At 47.1% G+C, this 19,154-nt stretch overlaps 1 protein-coding gene and 1 gene segment (V, D, J or C); one reads left to right on the forward strand and one right to left on the reverse strand.

Annotated features, from left to right (window-relative positions):
- LOC119532271 overlaps positions 1-5,528 on the forward strand; it is a 456,157-nt gene extending 450,629 nt beyond the window's left edge. Inside the window, 4 exon segments of the C gene segment in view lie at positions 1,464-1,718; positions 3,288-3,332; positions 4,221-4,328; positions 4,988-5,528. Coding sequence covers positions 1,464-1,718; positions 3,288-3,332; positions 4,221-4,327 — 407 coding nt within the window.
- Positions 5,529-16,338: 10,810 nt separating this feature from the next.
- The window catches only part of DAD1 (defender against cell death 1), a 43,742-nt gene continuing 40,926 nt past the window's right edge, over positions 16,339-19,154 (reverse strand). Inside the window, exon 3 of the mRNA XM_037834518.1 lies at positions 16,339-16,582. The gene's annotated coding sequence lies outside the window, so the exon portion shown is untranslated. The remainder of the gene's footprint in view (positions 16,583-19,154) is intronic.

A 19,154-nucleotide genomic window follows, 5' to 3' on the forward strand; every position in this document is an offset into this window, starting at 1 on the left:
TCAGAACCTCCACACCCTTCCAGGCCCCCTCCCCAGCCTTGCCCATGCCCCCCACCATGACTAACAAACCCATTGGGTATGTGGGTGGCACTGATGGTTTTCTGTCTCTCCTCTCCCATGGAAAGAGTTAGACCTTAGGTCCTTAAGCCACAGTGATGTCAGATCCCCAGGGTATGTGTCTCTCAAATGAGACCCCGGAGCCCACCCCGTGCTCAGCAGCTCTGGAGGCAGCCCCACGTGGAGGCAGCTCTGCCCTGAGTCAGCATCTCAAGGCCATGCACGCCAAGGGCAGATTTGTTTGTGTCACCAAGGCCACCCTGCTGGCTCAGCAAGTGGGGTGCATGGTCAGATGTGAGAAACCTCTCATACATACATGGTGAGGAGCTGTGGGAGCAGAGAACCACAGGGGCAGGAAGCGCTAATCCCAGCCCTGCTGAAACTCTCTGTGTGGCCCCAAGCTTGTTAATCCTCCCAGCAAACCTCTGCTTCCTCCTCTAAAGGCAGGAGGTCGGAAAGAATAAACAATGAGACTCACATTAAAAAACACAAAATCCCATGGAATTACTGAAGAATGATTCCCAGTACTAAGGAAAAGCCTCCAGCAGCTCCTGCTTCCTGGAGGTGAAGAGTAGAAGCTGCCACTGTGGATTACCCAGTAGCCCGTTTCCATGGCAATGCCTTGGCAAGCCTCAAAATGCTACAACTACAAACATTTCTTCAGTACTTGACACTTGATTAATACAATTTTATATAAAGAAACTCTCCTTTGTTTATCAGAAGAGCCTGGAAAGAGGCAGACAAGGTAGCATCCCCAATTTACAGATGAACTTCCCAAGACCTACAGAGCTGCTGTGACTTGCTCGTGGGCCCACGTGTATAAATGGTAGAGCCAGGGCTTGAACTTGGGTGTTCTAATGTGTAGTCCAAAACTTTTAATGACAGAGCAATCTCCTGCTAATGTGATAATATTCTGCCTTAATGCCACCCCCAGAAACCTCCAATTTCTGTTGATGCCAGCAGAGGTGGGGGAGACCACCAGGATTCCAAGATGTACGGTTTTCTTTTCTGTGTCTTTTTTCTAAGCTTGCTTTTGTCCTTCTGCCAGAGCTGTGTTGTTGTTTACTAGGCCTGCCAAGGTTTTGGAGAAGTTCCTATTAAGTGGAAGAAAGAGCTGTGATATTAAATAACTTTGAGTTTCTGGTTTCCTCAGATGGTAGGGAGGGTCTGGCAGAGAACGTTCACTGAGATCCTGTCCTTTTAGCCAGGACCCCTGGCTTGTGCATGTCCCTAAGTACCAGGCCATTGTGAACAGCTGCTTTTTGAAATGCTCCTTCCCATGTAAAGCCTGTGACTGTGACTTGCCGGCCCCGCTTTTGCCCATCACTGGCATCTAGACCCCAGCCTGGGTGGGAGCCAGGAGGGAAACAACAGCACCTCCTAACCCAGGTCTTCTTGGTCCACAGATATCCAGAACCCTGACCCCGCTGTGTACAAGCTGAAGAGCCCTAAATCCAGCGACACCTCTGTCTGCCTATTTACCGATTTTGCATCTCAAGTCAATGTGTCAGAAAACATGGAGTCAACGATGTTCAGATCAGACAGAACCACACTGGACATGAGGGCCGTGGGTTCCAAGAGCAATGGGGCCCTGGCCTGGAGCAACGACACCGATTTTACATGTGACCTCGCCTTCAACCAGACTGAATACTACAACTCAGGTCAGTGCAGCCGTGGTGCCAGTGCAAGGGGGTCTCCTCACTTCCGCAGGCCTGCTTCTACCCGGGCCTCAGCTCGGTGATGTCTAAAAGCTGCTCTGATTGGTGGTTTAGCCTCATCCATTGTCAGCAAAGCCCCACTACCCTCTTCTTACTGAGGGTCAATGAGCCCTCTCCTGACAGGCCACAGAATGTCCTGGGTAAAAAGCAGATGAGGAGAAGGTGGTGGGAACGGGCACTGGCCGGGCCTCGGTCTCACCTGCTCCCTGTGCACACTCTGGGAGTTCCCAACTCCGTGCTGTTGTTCTGGCCACTGGCCTTCCTGCTCTTCCAGGCCCGGCTCTCATGTCCTTTCTCCAAAATGCCCAACCCCCAAATTCTCCCTCACCCTGCCAAATGACCTTTCCCAGCTCCTAACCTCACTGCATCATTTATCACTCACCATTTATCACATCTCCTCAGTGTGCCAGGGGCTGGAGTCTGCCCTGAGGAAGCTCCATTCTAGTTTTGGGGTAGCAGGACAGGGAGACCATTCATAAGCAAGTGGAAACTAGATGACTTCAGATTGTAATGTGTGCTTTAACTTGGGGTTGAGGAAACAGCCACTTTAGGGACAGAGGTCAGGGAAGGGCTCTCTGCAGAAATGCTATTTGAACTGAGACTTAAAGGAAAAGAAGGTATCAGCCAGGCAAGGGGCAGAGACAGCCCCCCTCGGAGACCCTGAAGCAGGGACAGAGATGGCTGCAGAACAGCAAGAAAGGGGGAGAGTGGTAGGAAATGAGGTTGAAGACGTAGGCAAGGACCAGATCATAGGGCCTCATAGGTCAGGAGAGAGAAAGCAGATCCTCTTCTAAGTACACTGGGAAGCTATCAATTGGTTTTAAGCAGGAGAGTGACATCTAATTTACTTTTATAAAAGATCACTCTGACTGCTGAGTGGAGAATGGATTGTAGGAGCTAAGAGTGGAAGCAGAAAGGAGCTCTTGCCACAGAGAGATCATGGGGTTTGGTCCAGGTGGCAGCCAGGGCATTAAGGAAGTGGCCAGCATCATTTGTGTTTCAAAGATGGAGCCATGAAGGGCTGAGAAAGATAGGAGGGGATCTGGGGAGATGGTGGATTTTATGCCTGAGTCAATGATAGCGCCATTTATTGAGACGGAGAAAACAAAGGAATGAATTTGGGGTGCAGGGATCAAAACTGTGGAACACATGAAATGATCTCTGCTCCTAACGGCACTTGTCACTGTGCACGTCTTGTTGCCCCTACTTGACTGGGCTCTGCCCAAGGGCAGGGTCTGTGTCCGATAGGTTCCTTGTGGCCTTGTGTCATGTAACATGTGCTTTGCACAATCAGTGTTTGTTGAGTGAATAAATGGAGCCAAGGAAGCCAGAGTGTTGGTCCTGCCCATGGCCAGTGGCTCTCCCTAGCAGGTGCCACATGCAATAAGTTCACCCCAAATGTCTCCATAAGGAAGGATGGCAAGGCTGTAGACATTCATCCACCCAACTCCTGGGAAGTCTGGGGAAGCCAGGCTCTGGGCTCTAAGAAAGTGTCTTTGTTTCTATTTTTAGACTATGCCTGTGATGCCAAGTTGATAGAGAAGAGCTTTGAAACAGGTAAGAGAAGGATCCAGCCTGGCATCAGACAGAGTTGGGGGGCTGTGCAACCACAATCACCCTCGAGGAGGTGGGAAGGTATTTACGGATCTGGGAATAAAATTACAAGGGGGTAGGGACAGCAGTTGGTGCCCTACACAGTCTCCGGGGGTCTTTCTTGAATCCCCAAGCTCTTCTCACTTTTAATCTTCTTTTCCATTCTAAGCACTTTGAGGATGACTCTCCAGTTTTACTAGACCAACAACTCACTCCTAGTCTTCTATATTCCTTTCCTTAGCTCCACCATCAGGAGAACCAAAGAGAGCTTCTGGTTGGCCCAGCTCTGAAATTTCTGACTCTCTTATATATAGCTTGAAACCGACCAGATCGCCCTGAGGTTATTTCCCCCTGCATAGCCAGGGGATTCTGCCATCTTTGAAGAAACACAGTGGTACTTGTGTGGGCTGTGATCCTACCTCCCAAAGGCTCCCCTTCCCACTCCTCACCACCTACCCTGGGTCCAGAGTCATTTCCATTTGAACTCTTCTTACTGAGTCATCCTTCCTGTGGTTTAGCCACTAGGTTCTCAGTAACGGGCCCAGACCCAAGGGTTTGATACAATTGCCTCTAAGTTCTGAGCGCCTCCCCCCATCCCCACCCGCAGAGGGGCTCAGAAATCAAATAAGGACAAAGCCCAGCCAGTGCAGGTCTTTTGAAATAAAACACTGATTACTCAGGAGGAAGGTGCAAACATCTGTTTATAAGGGCATACGCACAGAAGCTCAAAGTGGGGGCAAATCCGGGAGCCAAAGCCCACCCTGCTTTGGGGAAAGCTGAGAGTGTCATAAGGGAAGTGTCCAGTCCTCCCCTGCACCTGCCCGTAACCGCCATGGCCTCTTGGTGTTACAGATATGAACCTAAACTTTCAAAACCTGTCAGTGATCGGGCTCCGCATCCTCCTGCTGAAAGTGGCTGGATTTAACGTGCTCATGACGCTGCGGCTGTGGTGCAGCTGAGGTGAGTGGGCGATGCAGCGGGGGGTGGGGCGGAGGTGGCACTGAGGGTCTTGGGGTGGGTCCCCCAGCTCTGAGAACGAACCCCCCACAGGGTCTTGCTTGTAAGCCTGAAGTCTGGGTTCACCACACTCTTCCTTTTCCTCGCAAGTTACTCCTTGTTACTAACCATGGCCCAAACATTAGTAGAACACTACACACTCATTTCAGTCACTTCCGTTGAGCCATTTCTCCACTATGAGATGTGAAGAACAGTTGCAATCCCCATTTTAGAAATGAAGGAACTGAGGCCAAGTAACATCCAGGGCCACACAGCAAATGAGTGGGAGAAGCAGAGAGAAGCCGCAGCAGCACACGCCCACTGCTCTTTCCACTCATAGCACCCCTCACCTGCTGGATAACCTCAAGAGATCCCCAATTTCTTTCCTCATGTCCTCTGCCCCCCAGTATTGCTCTCTCAGCTCAATAGTGAGAAGATACTATACTCCAATCACATCCCAATCTGGGCTAGAGTCTCCATCCCCTTCTTCCTCAGTGTCCCTGGTCATCCTGATGACAGGAGCTTTCCATCCCATCACTGTCAGAAAAAGCCCCAGGGTCCTAGAACTCTACAAGGGGAAGTGTGTTGAGTGTGACACCTGACTTCTGTTCCCGCTCATCCAGGTCGCCAAGCTCACCGTGCTCCCTCCGCTCCTCCTCCTTGTTGTCCCCCCAGCCCCACCTCCAAGAGGAGGGGAGAACTCTGCACCCACCGTGAAAGAGAAGCCTCTCACCACCTCTCTGGCCTCAGAACTGGTTCCGACCCAACTTTTGTGATCCAGATGCTAAAGAGCTGCCAAATACTGCCACCACCCACTCTGTTACCTTCCTGCTGCTTTTCTCTGCCTGACATTCATGACGAGGGCAGGGAATGCTGTGGCCTCACATGGCTGTGGAGAAACTCCCAACCTTTCCCCAGAGCTGCCTCCAAAGTCCCACTGGATGACAGAAACCCAGTAGGTCCCCTTGGACTCGAGCTCTTGGAAAATGTTGTGAGGTGTTTATATATTTTAAAATACTGTTCATTAAAAAAAAACATATTACTCTTTTTCCCAATATGTAGGGGAGATTATCTCCTTATCTAAGCCCTGCTATGCTGTGTATCTGAGCCACGTTATATATTCTGCTGCCCATGGCTTCATTAAAAGTGATTTGGAAGAGCAAAGCTGTGCTGCTGTGTGACTGGGTTTGGTTGGTGTCATTTTCTGGTTGCTGTTGATCACTAGTTGGACAGAAGGAACTGAAGCCTTTGTCCATGGTGCCACGCACACGCAGGGAGCCTCACTCAACAAGCTGCTTGAGTCAACCTTTTCTTGGAATCACTTAGAAGGCTAAAGTCCACTTAGAAGACTCTGCTGGGGGCCAGGCAAACCCACTTAAAAGCTTGGGCCCCTGCTCTCCCAGTTTCATGCCACACCACTAGGCCACCCATAGCAGGAGACCCATGCATGTGGGTGGTGGTGACTTGTAGTTGAAATTGGACAGACAGGGATGGCAGGGCAAGTTTTCCTAACCACCCCCCACCACCACCACCACTATCTCCTGTTCTCCAGGAACATTCCCTTTGCCTTTCCTCTCACATTGGATTCCCACTGAAACTAGGCATTGTCCCACGAATTTGTGGCTGTCCAGGTCCCAGCACAATGCCCAGCCCTTTGGAGCATGCAGGGAGGGAGGGACCCTAGCAGGTCCCCACCATCCTGAACATGAGAATGAGGGATGGGGAGATGAGCTCTCTCCCCTTACACCCAGGGACTTGGCCAAGGAGAGTAGATGTCCCAAATCTTCACCTACAGGGCAAGAAGTTGGATTTCCCAGGGCCCCCGTAAGTCACTACTTTCTCTCCTGAGACTCCTGCTGCCAGAGCTTCCAGGGGTCATGGATGCTGATGGGGACATACTTCGGAGACCACTCAGCCATCCACCTAATGGTTATCCCTACCAGGAACAAAGCAGAGTGGTTACCTACACCCAGGGTTCTACCCTCAGCACCCCTATGGGGCCCCTGCATGTCTCTGACCACACCAGCCAGAAGTCTACACAGCCTCCCTGCTACAATCCAGACCTGCTTCTCTTCACAGAGATAGAGCCATCGGCTCAACAGCTTCAGGGTCACCACCTACAGAATGTCAGGTGGTATTTGAAGCCAACTCCAGCACAATACATCTGACTCTGTGAACTGAGAACCACAGTCCCACCTCGTGGTCAACCCCACCGAGGGGAATCACAGAATCCTTGTTTCCCTCTGTGCCGCCTCTTCTCCAGCCTAAATACAGGTCCCCTTTAATACCACTAAAGGGAAGGGAGGTCTCAGAGGAAAGTCCATCATAGCTAGGACACTCTCACACATAAAGAGCACAGGTACCGTCTTCCCAAAGGTGGGACTTGCCACCTTCGGGGAACTCCAGGCAGGCCTCTTGCTCAAAACTGCCTCTTCTGACATACTGCCAGAGATTCCACCATTGGGAATTTCTTTTAATTAAAGCATTCTCTTTCCTGTATTAAATGAAAATGCCCCTGGGAGGGTTAATAGAGCAAGCCTTTATCAACTGTTAAAAACTTAGGGCAAATTAGTTTGTCTTTTTTCTCTAAAATGGTAATTCACTTCGATCTGTATAAAAAACGACCCAGGAGAGCGACGTGTGGGTGGCTGGGGAGGGAGGCTGGCCCCCGAGAGTTGGCTGCAGTGATCTGAGGCTGAAGGGGGCATGGGTGCCAGGGACAGGGGCCAGCAGAAAGGGCCCTGGGAGGCAGAAGGGGCCAAAGACAGACCCTCAGAGAACATCAGCCGAGACCCAGACTAAATGGGGTGTAAGGGAGCCCATTGAGTCATGGCAGCCCAGTGCCCTCAGGTGTCAGAGCTCACAGTTCACGGGTCCCTAAGGTCACCCAAGGATCCATGTGAGGTGATGCTGCAGGGGCTGGGAATCCATCCATACAATGGAGAGGGGCAAGTCTAAGCCGAGGCAAAGGGTGACAGGGCCTTGGGCAGGTTGGAGGCCATGTTGGAGAGCAAGGGTCAGCACTGGCCTTCAAGAAACCTCCATCTCACATCAGGGGCTCCTCATTCCTAGGAAGAACCCTGCCCTCCAGCTCTGCTGCTAAACTCGAGGCCAGTACAGGCTGAGGTCATAGGAGTGGACCAGGATCACGTGGGTATGTTGAGGGGGAACAGAGACTCCGCTCATCATTGACCACTTGCTCTCACACCAGGCTCCAGGCCCCACTGGGATATCAAGGGGACTTAAAGTGGCCTTGTGGCGAGGCCCAGGAGAAATGTTCCTAGGTTCACCAGGAAGGTCAGCGCTGCGCCTCGGGCCACTGCAGTGGAGCAACACGGGGCAGAGGGCCCAACAGTAAGGAAATGGGGATTAGCGTGGAGGGAAGAGGCAGCTGAGGAAACCTGGAGACACGATCAAATCCATAGAAGGCCCAGGCCTGAGGAGCCACCGACCCCAAAGCCAGGGCAGTGGACTGAGGCCACAGCTGGACCAGCTGGGCTCCAGCCTCAGGAAGGAAAGGCAGAGGTCCTGGGAGGGAACACGTCACCAAGGCCAGATGTAGAATGGGTTTCCCTAAACTGCCCCAGAAGATAGGGGATCAGACCAAATGAGCCCTCGTGCTCCCAGGCCTAGGACTCTAGAGGAGTCCCTGAAACTTCATCCAGAGACCTGCCCTTTGAATGCAATTGGAGTCACAGTCCAGTCAGGAGAAAGGGCAGGCTGAGCAAGTATGTGCTTCAGAAACATCTATGTGGGGTCTCCTGCCCCAACAGAGTGACCTTCTGCTGTTATCCAACAAGGAGAGGCAGCCAGCTGAGTCTTGATGGATTGCTTATCTTCTTGGTACGCTCATAAAATCCAGCTCCCCTGAGGTCACAGGTAAAGCCTTAAGAGATAATCGCCCTAGTTATCAGGTAACATCCCAGCAGTTAAGCCCACTGGACTACGCCCTCTGGGAAGGGAAGCTTATCTTGTTCATCATTGCGTCCCCAACACCCAGCACAATGCCTGGCATTTGACAGATGCTTAATATTATTAAATGAATGAATGAATGATTAGTGGGATTAGGCATAGGGGAGAGAGCTGAACTGGGGAACAGGGAGGAAGGCATAAGCACAAGAGAAAGGAAACAGGGTTAATAGAGGCGGCTGGTGAACTTCTATTTCACAATTTTGCCAGGAGCTCAGAGTCACTTGTCCAGAACTAGCAGGAGAAGCCAAACGCAGCCCCAGCGTGGACACTCCTCTTAAAGCCTGGAGGACAGTGGCTCCGGGAAAGCACACAGGGCTCCATGAGTCAGAGTTCTGTCTGCCACATGGTCATACCAAGGTCCAGGTGCAAAGTTTGTGTCACTGTTCCCCCTCACCTTCTCTGTGCCTCCCAACGTAAAACCCTTCATCCAGTCTACTCCTCGAGCACAGGGTGGGAACAGTGGCTTCTGGGGGAGATGAGTAGGTCTGTGGGAACCAGCCATGTGGGGACTCCAGACTGCCATCCTTGTTAATAAATGCACAGATGGCTGGGAAGGCCACTGGTCAGCCAGGGCCCTGTGTGAAGGCCACCTGGGCCATCGGTGGGGGGGCAGGGGAGGGAGGTTAGACCTCATTTCATACAAACACCTGCATAAGGTTTCCTCTGAGTTTCACATACACAGCTACATTTTGAAATTAATAAACAGGCCAGACATTGAGTCAGTAGCCACAAGTAGGCCAGGAAGTGGAAAAAAGTCTCCCACTTCCCCCCAGGTGTTTGGGGGCGTGGGGCAGCCCCTTCTCATTTCCATGACGTCATGGCCACCAAGAGGGGCAAATAGGGCACCCTTTGAAGCTCTCCCGCAGAAGCCACATCCTCTAGAAAGAAGAGTTAAAAATACTGAGTTAGAGATAGCATCACCCCAGGCCACGTGCCGGGGAGAGGCGGGCCGGGCCGTTACACCGCGACCAACCGCAGGTGCAACAAGAAGGCCACCAAGCTGGGAGGGGCTGGCAGGTCCCTCTGCCAACTGGCACCCACACCCAGCAGCAGGCCTCGGGGTGCCGCCCATCCTGCCACAGCCCAGGAAGCCTCCCTCACTCCACTTCTGCCACCCTCTTAGTCAAGTCCAGAGAACAAGCCTTGAATCAGGCCTTCAAGCCTTGTGTCCAGTTCACCGTCCCCTGGGAAGAGTGTGGGAGGCCACAGCTGGCTCCGCAAAAGCTTCTGCTGGTTTCTCCCAGGGAGGCCCACTCTGGCTGGCTCCACCCTTGGCCCCCCCACTCCAGGCAGAGGCTGAAGTGCCTGGTGATGACCCTGACGGGCCTCTGCTTCTCAGAGCCCAGGAGCCCAAGATTCAAGAGAACTGGAGGCGAGGAGCCCCTGAACTTGAGACTGGAAAACCGTCGGGACTGGGTTTCCTGCTCTGGGGTAATGTCCCCTGTCACCCACCTGGGGGCAGCAGCGCTCCACCAAAAAGGCTTCTTCTGCCTTGGTCTGTTTTTTTCTGGGAAAGTAAAGCCCCAGAAGCTTAGAAAAGCCTCTTTTCAGAGAAAAATGGAAGGGCCAGTGTCTTTCATTCTGCAAGCCTCTGCTCTATGCCAGTCACTGCCCTGGGCTCCAGGTCTGTGTGGTCCTGTCACATAAGGGAGGAGAGAAGGGTCTAGGATCAGGCAGCCCCACCGGCAGCAGGGGGCACTGCCTCCCCAGGGTGGGTCTCACTGATCACAGAGCATTGGGGAGCCCAAAGAGAGGCCTGGGAGGAGCCTCGCTGGGCCACAGAAAGAACTTTGGATTCAGAATCAGGAGCCTGGTAGGCTCCCCACTTCCACCACTTCATTGGCCACATGACCCTGGGCAGGTCACTAACCTTTCAGAACCTGTTTCCCTGTGGGCCAGTGCTCTTATTGGATAGTTTGAGAACCAAGACTTTCTTTCAACATGGCATACCTATCATGTGACACACTGTCCCAGGCTCAGGGGATCCAGTCTCTGTACAAACTGGATGCTTCCTTACAGATGAAGTTCAAGAACAAGCAAAACTAATCCTCCATCACCCATCATCAGTGAGAGAAATCAGAGCTGTGATTGCTTCTAGGATAGAAAGCCTGACTGGAAAGGGCCATGAGGAAACTTTCAGGGGTGATGGAATGTATCTTGATCTGGGTAACGGTTACACAGGTGAATACAAGTGTCAAAATTCATCAAACTCCGTATCAAAAGAAAAAATTTTTAGAAGATTAAGAAAAAATACATTTTAAAAAATTCATCAAACTGTACACCAAAGATTTGTGTATTTTAGTGTATGTGAACTATACCTATCTCAATAAAGTAGTTTGCATTAAACACACACACACACGGGCAATTTCCATCCCTGAGAAGCTGAGTCCAGAGAGTACATGGGCCTGAAAGATACATGATGACTGTAATTACATGATAGGAGTTATTAGACTGTTGGGACGAGGCCTTGGGCAGGAGTCAGGAGAACAAAGTCCTTATCTATAAGCTTTGCTGCCCCTCACTAGACTTCTCATCTAGGGCTTTAACTTTTCTGAGCTCCAATTATTCATCACTTATAAAATACCTGCCCATCTAATTTTCAATATTGTTAAAAGGGATCAAGAGATAATAGATGTGAAAATGCTTAGTAAAGTGAGATCCCAATGCAAATATAAGGTAGCAGTAAGTACATCAGAATGTCCAGAAAAAGGGACCAGAGTGTATCTAGGAACTGAGTTCTCAGGATGGGTTGAGCTCAGTCCAACTAGACCAACACGATGAGATAAAGGTGAGGTGCTGCTTAACTAAGCCTTGCTTGGGTCATCTTAGGGCTCCACAGGCCCTACCAGTGCCAGGGCTGCCCATATTGGCTGGCCCCATCTCTCACCACTGTGGCCTCAGGAGCTTCAGGTTACATGATCGTGTGCATCTGTCACTCCTTCCATGGCTTTAGAGCCTGATGGGGGGATAATTATGGGACCACAAATGCTGGCAAGGCTGTCCACTGAGTTTCTGACAGAAGCCAACACCCCTGGCCCCAGAGCACTCCAGGCCTCTCCAATGCCTCTCACTGCATCATCCCATTTCCTATTTCCCCTCTCATTCTAGAGGGCCTAACTCCTTCACAAGAGCCCCTGTGATCCCTGGCAGGACACAAAGTCTTTCAGCATGGAGCTAGACCTCAGCAGCACCCTCCAGGTGGGCAGCCATCTTCTTGCAAGCCAGAGCACCCTTAAATCATTCCTTTGGGAACAGAGGAGCCCGTTCTCTCTGATGCTCTGGAAATGTGGACATGTTCCCATTCCAGAAGCAAAGGGACTCAGGGGAGAGATCCCTCCCATTTTCAAAACCTTCCCTAAACCCCCACTGAGAGCCAGAAGGAAGTGCCTATCTGCCCTCTCACTGACCCAGTTACACAAAAGTTAGCAAAGGAAGAAGAAAAAAGAAAACAATATCAGAGGAAAAGCACATAAATGTTAAGAAGACAAGGCTGGTGGGACTTAAGAAGGTTTGAGCAGATGAAGGATGTGGTTTAGATGGTGGTAAACAACTGATCTTCATTTCATGCTTCCCGTTTGATGGGAAGAAACCCTGTTAACATTAAAAAGGATTTCTTTCCAGTGAAGAATGCAAGATGCTATTTTTATTAACCTTTGGGGTATCTCCCTGCTACCCCAAATTATTCCTGTGATTTCCGAGGGACATGGATGACACAACCTCCTTATCTAGAATCTTTATTAACAATATCCTGCATCTGTACGCAACTGAAGCAAACACTCTCTCCTTTGATCTTCACATAAACCTGAGGAGTTAGGCAGAGCGTTATCTGCCCCGTTTACAAATGAGGAAATGAGGTGCAGCGACTTGTTTAGGATCACAGTGAACTGGGGCCTGGATTAGCACAAGGACTCAGATGTCTTGGCTCTTCCCACCCGACACCAGGGACACAGAAGTCCCAGCTGCTTGTAAGTGCAGCTACCGTGGAGGAAGAGGCATGAACTAACTGGTGTCCCTGAGGACCCTCTCCAAGACCTGTGTTTTGTGCTCTGCCCCTGTTGGTCTTCCCTCTTCTGTGACTCTGTTGGTACCCACTTGATCCCTCATCAAGATCAGATGTGAATGCTAAAACAGAGCCCTGTACACTTTGGAGGCCTCCCTCAATAAATGCCTGATATTGATGGTCTCCTACAGCAATCCTCTTGTCACATATACACTTCACTTCTCAATCTTATGGCTAAGAGGGTTAGTAAGGTAGTGTTCATGGCTCGTCCCACGCCTGACTCTTTCTCAGCTGTCAGATCTCAGCCTAAATGACACCTGAAGCTGGGAGCTGGGTGTCTGGGGATTCGTTATACTATTCTCTCAACTTTTGTGTGACAAATCTCAATAATAAAAGTTTGTTCATCCCTGGGATTTAGAAAGGCAGAGCAGGTCTGAATAGCAGATCTTAAAGGGGACTCCTAGGGAGGTGTCTCCCTTCCTCCACCAGGGAAAGATCAAGGCCTACCGTTGGCCACCAGTAAAATTGGATGTGCCACTGATGGAGAAAAACATTATATTGTGGAACGTTCTTAGCATTTCTGATGACTGCTATGAGAGTACTACTACATTTGTAGAGCAGTTACATTAACAAGATACTTTCTTACATTTTGTTGGGACAACTATACTAAGTAGCAGTATCCCCATGCTTCTTATTTTACTATTTATCTCACTCAAATCCTAACCCAAATGCTTTAGAACCAATCACAAATAAGACTGAAATACTAATACTTGCAAACTGAGTCTCCATTTCCTCATCTACCCCACACGATTAGAGGAAAACAAGTTAACAAGAGGGCACTTAATACTGTACCATACGTGGTATAGACGTGCAATAGGTGTTAGCTCACTCGCTCCTGGACAGCAAGGGCTGTTTTAGCTTTCACAATCCCATGCACTACTGAGCACAGGACCCAGGTGCCTAATTAATTATTTGATAAACTTTAGAGGCAAAAGGTCCATGAAAGGTCAACAGATAATGAGTGGAAGAACATGTCCTTGAATCAACACTGGCAGAATAAGCAAAGTGCTTTCTGCAGCTCCAGATGGGTCTCCGGTAGATTGAAAAGACTCCTCTTTCTCAATCTATCCTTCCATTCCATTAGAACTTTTGCATGAGCTTGGACCCTCCTATAAATTCAATGTAAGCAAAAAGAATTTTTTTGTTGCTTAGTCCTTCATAAGCTTCCTCCCGCTTTTTTCCTCACTCTCTAAGATCCTTGTTCCAGAAAATATTTTCCCCATTTTAAAAATACTTAAATCTTTAAAAATTAACAGCAGTTAAAAGTAACAGAGCACCCAAACTTGAGTCTAGGCTTCCATAGCCCAGAGCTGCAACCCACCAAAATGGAAGGACAGTAGGGCCACACTGAGCTTGTACACAAGCACCCAAGTCTATGGTAGCCAGCCACTGTTAGCTCATGGAGCCTCCAAGAGCAGGAAACTGACTTCTCTGACCTCCCCAAGTATTTTCCAACCATCATAACAAAAGGGTTTTGAAGTCCAAGATGCAAGGCTGTGTTCAAAGAGGCCAAAGGTATATAGGCTGCTCAAAGAAGAAAACACAGAGATGGTTTCCATGTGATAGGGGACAGGAAATATGTGGGCAGAGGTGCTCGGTGCTTGGCTTCCCGCCACTGCAAAGAGTGGCAGAGAACAGACTATGTATAATGGTTGTGGTAAATGGCTTCCGGCCCCACAAAAGAGCACGGAAAATGAAAACAAACCCACCCCATAGAGGTGCTGAGCTAGAGGCAACAAGAAATGCTAGGACATGCCTCATTATCTGTACAGTAGTACGCAAAATCAACTTGTTCAACATGCTTTACTGAGCACCCATGTGGAAGGGCCCACGGAGAGGCTTCATCACAACAGCCACTGGATATTTAGAAAGGTCCAAAGAAAGGAAGACACATCTAAGGAAAAGATTACCTATCCTAGTTCAATGTCTGCCATGCACCAGGTCTTCAGCTACTTCAGCTAAAAACAATTAAACAAACAAACAAAAAAAAAAACACATGAGAATCTGAAACTCAAGGGTGGGGGAGGTATGCAATTCTTTAAGTTTGATTGAAGGAAACTGCAGTTTCCCACAGGTAATTCTTCTTTGCATACTGAGTTGAGAACCACTGAGCAAATCAACAAAAGACTAAATACAAATGAGTCACCTGTAATGAGCCTTTAACTAAATTTAAACCTAAGACTCCCAAAGCAGTCAGTAAGTAGGCATTTGTCCTGCTGCAGATGATGAAAAGGCACACACCAAAGATGAATCTTCCTCTTGATGGTAACTGATTTGGGTAAATCACAACCTCTGAGACAATAGCTAATCCAATCAATGGGAATTTAACGTCTGCCTCATGTATCTCAAGATCATTGTGAAAAACTAAATAAAACCTGATATTGTAATGTCCTCCGTGACAAATTACTGATTAGTATTCCCAGTTTTCAATCCATTGGCCATGAAGTTCAGACTTTTACTATTCAAAATACCCACTTATCTAATCTAGACTAAAAACAACCCAAAGCCTCCTGATAAAGTTACAGGACATTTAGATATGAATGTTTTAAAGTGAAAAAAACTGCTCAATCATATTCTTGATGAACTAGCATTCCCAGAAGTGACAAGTACCTACCAACAACCTGTTTTGTACATAAAACTTTGACTGGAATATAGCCAAACTCATTCATTTAAGAAAGTCTGCCAACTCCTAATTTAGTTGTGGTTCTCAAACTTTATTGTGTATCAAAATTACCCAGAGAGGTAATAAAGAACACAGAAGCCCCGACTTTTTACAAAGTTCCCAGGTAACTGTGAGATACACCAAAATTTGAGAACCCCTGCTCTCCAATCAGTGCTCTGCAAACTTTAATATGCATACAAATCACCTGGGGATCTTGTTAAAAGTGATTCTTGTTAAAAGTGATTCTAGTTCAATAGGTCTGGGTGGGGCCTGGAGAATCTCCTTTCAAATATACTCTTGGGTGATGCCAATACTGCTGGTCAGTGGCTGTACTTTGAAGAGCAAGGATCTAGAGCAGTGCTTCTCCAACACGGCTGCACACTGCAATCACCCAGATTACAAAATACAGCTGCCACCCCCAAGGATTTTTATTTAATTGCTCTGGGGTATGATCTGGGCATTGGGATTGTTTGTTGTTGTTTTTAATTTCCCGGGTGATTTCAATGTGCAGCCAAGTTGAATACCCTCTAGAGCATAACTCATCATCTCCCTAGTCAGCTAAATTTAAATAGTGGAATTATCAATATAGATTATTTCCTGTATATGGCAACCCTACAGTACCCATGACAGAAATATGGCTGCTAGCACGGTACATATAAATATGCCTAGACTTTAGCCAGCAGACCTATGTTCTACCCAGGCTTTGTCTTGAACTCTTTGATTTTAAGCAAGTTAGAAATCTGAGCTTCAATTTCCTCATCCATACAATGAAGATTAGAGATCCTGAGAAAGAATAAAATGAGATAATATATGTGAGGGTGCTTTGGAAAATACTATCTTATAAACCCTGTATAAACAATCCCCACTCTGCATTCTGCTTACAATGTCTAAGAGATGTGTATTTCACTTTTCACCACTAAAGATGTTGAAACAGATGTGCCTGTGGAAGCACACGCTTAGTTCAATTTCTAACAGTGTTCAGTGATGCAGCTCCAGGAATGCATTGCGTCCTAAGAGCGGAACCACCTATAACAATCAAAGGATTAGTAAAGGATTTCCCTTTTCCAGGGAAAAGACAAAGGACTGCAGTTTCCCAGGGATGTTGCCACTGAGGCACTGCCTTTTGTCATTAACTTCAAATACACTTAATGAAAATATGGAGGTAGGTTCACAGTTGCAAGTTACAAAGTCCTAAAGAGCTTTGTTCAGAGGACTGAAGGAAAAAAAGGATTTTGATAGCAACAAAGAATAAAAACAAAAAAGAGCGCCAGAGGCATAGGGAGGAGTGGTATAGATTTTTTTAATTTGCAAGGTAAATAGGTTACACTCAATGGAAGGCAGAGGTCATGTTAATGAATGTTCATTACAAAGGTGTCTTGACCTAAAAAAGAAGGAACTTCTCCTGGGCTCTCCACCTGAATACCAAATCAGAGTCGGTAATAACTACAAATCTGAAGAAAATCCATGTGTCCAAACAAGCTGCCATCTCGAGGGCTTTTATCCGGGGAAAATCGAAAAGTGAACCTAAAAGAAACAAGCAGAAAGGTAAGAAGAGATAGCCAAGGTTTTTAAAAATGTCTTATCACACTACAGAGTCCATGCCCCAAATCCTTCAATCTAAATTCTAAACCCACAAAGACAAAAGATAGTTATGGAGTTCCCAAACTCTAAACAGTATTTAAGCCAGGCAAGAACCACCACAACTGAAGCAAATATTTCTCACAGAACATTCTGTCGGGGTAGTATCCATAAAAATTAATGTTCAAACTTGAATTCCAAGCACACTAAGCTAGGATTTGGAAAACATGGCTTCTCACTCCAGCTTTATCGTTAATTGGCAGCATGACTTTTGTACAAGAATCTCTGACCTCCCTGAACCACAAGTGCCTGTAGGCGACTGGGTTGCAGTTTAGCCTAAAGAGCTCTTCTGGACCTAAAATTCTTATAAAGTACTGAATTCCAGGGTTGTTTCTCATTGTTTATTTAGGGGAAGGGGGAATAGAAGGGCAAATGATTCAAATAAGACAATAGGGAAAAATTCCCAATCTAAGACTTAACAGAGGATGAGAATAGAAGAAATCATTTCGTTTTCAATTTAAAGTAGGGTATTTTGGGTGAGAGGAATTAGAGAATAACTCTGGGAGAAGTAGCTACAATGCTGCTGGACCAGCTGGGACCTAGATCCATAAACTGTCAGGTTAGAGCCTCCTCTGCCCCTTTCCAGGCTTCCTTTCTAGTTCATCTGGGCAGAGCTTCCAGCCTAGTGTGCTCCAGTATGGGTGTGGCCAGAAATCGACCTTTTGGACCTTCGGGCTCCAGATACCTACAGCCATAAATGGCCAATTTTCCATGGAATGCCATAAAAATACTGTAATCTTCTATGTGTGCCACGACTTGAAAAAGGTTGGGAAACACTACCTTTCAGAAGAACTAGTCTACCTTATTTTGTGTATTGGTTCAAGTGACCTGGAGATTCTAGCATCAGAGCTTAGACTTCTGGCCAGAGGGCTCTTATTTCACTAACAATGGTGTTTACAGAAATGCTACATAATTGCAGAACATTCCTAGAACGGGAATTGTGAAAAATCTATAAAAGAGAGAGTAAAAAAGGGGGGGATGCTTAGTGTTTACAGCATCAAATAAGAACAAAGACCTTTTAAAAAGTACCTATTCAATCCATCAAATTTCTGAAAGCAAATGTTCTGGCAGTAGACTTTGAACCCAAACAACATGTCAGTTCGAATGGCCAACGTGAGAGAGGCCTAGGATATAAGGCCTTTTCAGTAAACAAAGCCTGGGTACAGTTAGAATTATAAAAAAGAAATCCTAGTTTAGTACAAAAGTCAAGTTTCAAGATTCTATGACATTAAAACATTTAAATCTAAGACACTGAGGCTGGTTCATATAGAAGGCAAAACTGATTCATGAGAATAAGTCGCTTCAACAGTGGTTTTCAGAAAATCCTGCTTACAAAGATCTGTTTCCTTTTTTTAAGGCAAGAATATATTTACCAGACAGTATTCTAAAAGCAGAGGTTCTAGGAATCTTTGAAATGTTAGCTCAGTGAAATTGGACTATTTTTTTACAGCTCAGAAAAATTTCAATTATTAACCAAGGAATAAAGGTTTCGTGAAACTGACTAATAAAATTTCCTCCCCTGATATCAAGACATGTAAAATCTCTTTTCACTACTGAGAAAAGTTAGCATGACTTCTTCAGTCTATTTCACCTATGCAGAAAAGACAATGCCATTTGATCAGTCTGTTCTAATCATGTTAAAAGAAAGTGAGGCACAACACAAAAGAATTCTTAAAAATAACCACTCTGTATAGATACAAAAGATAATGCCAGGCAGGGTCATTTCTGTTTTGAATCTGTATTCAGCTCCAGCACCATCTCTATTCAGACACTAGCACTGGAAAAATATGCTCAAATACTGATTTTCCCTCAAATCCATCCCATTCTAGATCCCAGCAACCCAAATAAAACTGAGATCAGTGAAAATGTGAACAAAAACCATTCTGCAGAAATTCTAAGTTCAGAGCTCAGTTTAAGTCCTACAATTTTAGAAGGCACCGATTGTATATTTCTAAAAATGAAAGGAGCTTTAGAGATCAGGTTGTCCAATCCTCTCAGTTTATAGGTGAGAAAACCATAACCTGAGGGTTTGTCACATTTGTCCAGAGCTGCTGCTGTCCAGCCACTGCCACCTGTTACTAGTTAAACTTAGTTAAAATTAAATTAAAAATTCAGCTCCTCATCTTGACCAAAAGGGGGATGCAAAATGAAACAAAGTTTCACTGGCCGAGAGATTTCAAATAGAGTCAAGAGGTCGCGCTGGTGGACATTCTTACGCACTATATAGATAACCCTTTTTAGGTTTTAATGTATTGGAATAAATACCTGAAATCATCAAACTCCAACCCAGTAGCCCTGACTCTTGAAGACAATTGTAGAGCAATGTAGCTTACAAGGGGTGACAGTGGGATTGTGAAAGCCTTGTAGATCACACTCCCTTTATCCAGTATATGGATGGAGAAGTAGAAAAATGGGGACAAAAACTAAATGAAAAATAGGGTAGGATGGGGAAGATGAT

This window comes from Choloepus didactylus, chromosome 4 (assembly GCF_015220235.1).
Source record: "Choloepus didactylus isolate mChoDid1 chromosome 4, mChoDid1.pri, whole genome shotgun sequence".
In the NCBI taxonomy this organism is placed as follows: domain Eukaryota; kingdom Metazoa; phylum Chordata; class Mammalia; order Pilosa; family Megalonychidae; genus Choloepus; species Choloepus didactylus.